This window comes from Aplidium turbinatum, chromosome 8, assembly GCF_918807975.1.
Source record: "Aplidium turbinatum chromosome 8, kaAplTurb1.1, whole genome shotgun sequence".
NCBI lineage: Eukaryota > Metazoa > Chordata > Ascidiacea > Aplousobranchia > Polyclinidae > Aplidium > Aplidium turbinatum.
Window position 1 is genome coordinate 4241241 of NC_137479.1, and position 3601 is coordinate 4244841.

Here is a 3601-nt window from a genome sequence, read left to right on the forward strand (position 1 = left end):
TTGCGAAAATCAAACGGAAGTAGATACGCATAGTTTGCCCGATATTTCTCCTCTCACAAAATTTCCGGAAGTTATGCCAAGAAACGACAACGGAGATCGATCCGCGCAAAAAGAATGGTTTTCTCAATATAACTGGTTAAGACTAAACGATGATGGAAGCTGCTACTGTTCCTTCTGTTACTGGGCCACTGCGAATAAACGTGTCAATGTCGGCACATCAACGCCATGGATATTGAGACGTTCAGCATGGAAAACTTTTCGCAAAGGAACCTCCTCTCTAGAGAAGCACAAAAATTCAGATTTACATCAACAATCAACAAATGTTCTAAACGTAAGTTGGCATAAGTGATAATTGCCACCACTGGTGGTGGTAGTAGTAGAGTGGTATAGTAGTAGTAATGTCGTACGGTATTGTGGTAGTAGCCTGGTGGCCCACCAGGCATATTAATACAGTTAAAAGACGCTCAAGTGATGAAGTTTTGTAATCAATATGCGGAGAGGCCTCGTCAAGATGAATATCAGCGCAACATATAAAAAATAAGCTTGAAAATTAACTGTAGGCTACTATTAAATATTATTGTTTTGTACAGATCAGCCTCAGTGATTCACACAACCGTGCACGAATTTGCAGTCGCACCCAAGAAGAGCAACGCAAAAACAGGGTTGCATTATCAGCTATTTTTAATGCTATTCTTTTCTGTGGAAAATCATGTACACCATTACGGGGACATGGCGATGAAAAGATTTCATCCAACATCTGGAATCTCCTGAAACTCCTTGGGATTTATAACAATGAAGTAATGTCTTACCTATCATCAGATGCTTGTGATAAATACCTTTCACCAAAAATTCAAAACGAAATAATCAAAATTATCGGGGACAAAATTATCCGTCAAGTGATCTTTAACATCCGAAGTCAATCTCTGGGAGTCAATAAGTTTTACAATATTGATAAGTACCGTACGTATTTTCCATTATAGCCGATGAAACATCGGACATTTCCAACAAAGAACAATTAAGTATATGTTTCCGTTACTGCACAAGCTCTTTAGAAAGTGATGAAGTTTTCGTAGGTTTTTACGAAACACCGAAAACAGATGCGGAATCCCTCTATAGAATCATCAATGATGTTCTTTTGCGGTATAACCTCAACTTCAATCAATTGAGAGGACAAGGGTACGACGGAGGGAGCAATATGGCAGGGAAGGTAACCGGTCTTCAAAAACGCATTGCCGATAAAAATCATAAGGCCTTGTATTTTCACTGTAGTGGCCATCAATTAAATTTAGCTGTACAGGATGCCTGTCATAACAACATCATTGCCAGTCAAGCGATGACACTCCTGAACGCAGTTATAAATTTTATACGAGATTCACCAAAACGTTGGAGTATTTTCAAGGGAATATTGGCGACAAACTCCGATCCTAATATAAGCAAGATGAGTCAAATCAAACCACTCAGCGATACAAGATGGGTGTTAAGATTGGACGCCTTGAACTGCTTTTTGAGCCAATATCCCTCTATTCTGGAGTTTTTAGAAGAAATTGGGAATGACATGTCACAGTCTGGGAGCATTCGCGGTCGAGCTGTTGGCCACTTGCTAAGCTTGGAAAGATTTGGCAACTACTTTGGACTTCGCTCGCTACAACATCTCTTCCAAACTATTCACCCAGTTCACAAATCTTGTCAAGGTAGGAACGTAGTAGCTGGTGATGTTAGCGGTTGGATGGAATCGCTTGTAGAGACTCTGACTGCCGATAGCTCTTCTGCAGATAATGCTACATCATTTTACGAAGAATGCAAATCATATGCTTGTGACTTGAGGTTAGATCTCCCCAAAATTCCCCGGCAGTCTCGCAAGAACTTCACCGTTTCAGAAGACGAAATTGCTGTTTTCTACTCAAACGTCTACAAAAACATTCTGCAAACGGCGTCAGATGCAATCGTTAGCCGTTTCCCTTCTTTATCATACCGAATGGCAGATTTGCTACGAGAGCTGCTAGAGAATCCCACAATGAAAGAAGCCGATGTTACGAAAGTAACCAAATTTTATGATGGTGACTGGGAACGCAAGGATTTGCTGCGTGAACGCAAACAGTGGTTCGCTTGTTGCAAACGTGACGGTGATGTTGTGACAGTGAACACGCTACGTCAGAAATTCATTGCACAGCCGTCAATGGTCGATATAATGCCAAATATATATGCAGCTTTGGTAACTTACATTGTTATGCCGACTTCTTCCTGTGAAGCCGAACGTTCCTTTTCGTTATTACGACGCTTGAAGACCTACCTTCGCAGCACTCAAACGCAACAACGACTGAACAATTTGGCCGTTATAGGTAGTCATCACGAATTGGCGGAGAAATTAAACATGGAAGAACTTGTCACGGAGTTTGTTTCCAAGACAACGACCCGCAGAAACAAATTTGGATGTGATTAATTTATAGCAAGCCGCATTATAAGGCAGACGTGAACAAATTAAAGTCGAATATATTTCAATATTCAATGTAAGATCACTTTCGCCTTGCATGTAATACTTGTTTTCATTTCTATCTGATCGTTTGACATACCGCTGCAGTCTATTCGATTACACATATGACAAAGTTATCTTCTTTTATGTTGATTCGACGTTTCATGACGTAGGCTGCAGGCCTCGAAATTCCGGCGGTCATGGCGGACATGACCTCCGGAATGACCTTGAATGTCTGCCGAAGCCGACTCATTGGTCGGTCGTAAAGGACTGCCGCAAAATTCTTGACAAAAATAGAGCTAATGCAGCAAAAATATATTTTAAATTTGAATTGTTACAATTGTTTGTTTAACGCGAACAAATACGGAGCTGAAGCAATTAATAGTACAGGCAATTGCTTTAAAGATCACATTAGACTAGCGTTGTTAACGAGCTGATGGCAAAAGTAGCCATTTTTACATCATTTCAACGCTTGCAATGTTGCCTTGAAATAAAGTTGTCTGAAATTTCCGGCAGGATATGTATTCTAATTTTAACAATTAGGATTATTGCGTTACATTGATCGTTTGTTAAAAAGAAACGTCACAGAGAAGCAAGTCTCAGCTGGGTTCCGCACGTGCTCAGGCGAATGTGGCGACCTTATTCACGCTGATACTGATAGAAATTTAACACTAACACCATTGAGGGCTAACACTATTGCGCATTTGTCTGGACGGCCCTGAGCTGGAGATTTACGACTTCGCGCCAGCAGTAATCGCTTGGCACAACGATTTTATAACGCGAAAACCACGGAATAAGTGATCGTAGTTGCTTTTGTAATAAGGAAATTTGGATTGTTGTTTTCAATTGTGTTTATTGCGTCATTACACGACTGTCATTAACGCACTGATTTATTTGCAAGCAATCTGCTCCAGTATACTTCAGGGTCGGTTAATTAAGCCATCAACCATTGCAGAGTTATTCTGTTGTAGAAAATCTTCTACAAACACGACTACACAATACTGTAGTGTAATTTTGTGCAAAATCTACGTATGCAAAAAATATGTCCGGTTGAGATATTAAATGTCCGCTGAAAGGGCCAGTCCGGCAGGACATGCTTGATCGCCGGAAAAAAGTACAGATTTCGAGGCC

General features: G+C 40.6%; 1 protein-coding gene across 1 annotated transcript; it reads left to right on the forward strand.

Annotated features, from left to right (window-relative positions):
* Positions 1–225: 225 nt before the first annotated feature.
* Positions 226–2440, forward strand: LOC145775450 (zinc finger MYM-type protein 1-like). Its single transcript, XM_082586747.1, has 3 exons — positions 226–331; positions 981–2057; positions 2208–2440. Exons 1-3 carry the CDS (start codon positions 226–228, stop codon positions 2438–2440), a joined length of 1416 nt encoding a protein of 471 aa, XP_082442873.1.
* The last annotated feature ends 1161 nt before the right edge of the window (positions 2441–3601 follow it).

Coding starts and splice junctions, on each gene's coding strand:
- LOC145775450 (XM_082586747.1), top strand. CDS start 226: ATGGATATTGAGACGTTCAGCATGGAAAACTTTTCGCAAAGGAACCTC. Junction 332..980: donor AATCAACAAATGTTCTAAAC/GTAAGTTGGCAT, acceptor TTTCCATTATAG/CCGATGAAACATCGGACATT. Junction 2,058..2,207: donor AGTAACCAAATTTTATGATG/GTGACTGGGAAC, acceptor ATATATATGCAG/CTTTGGTAACTTACATTGTT.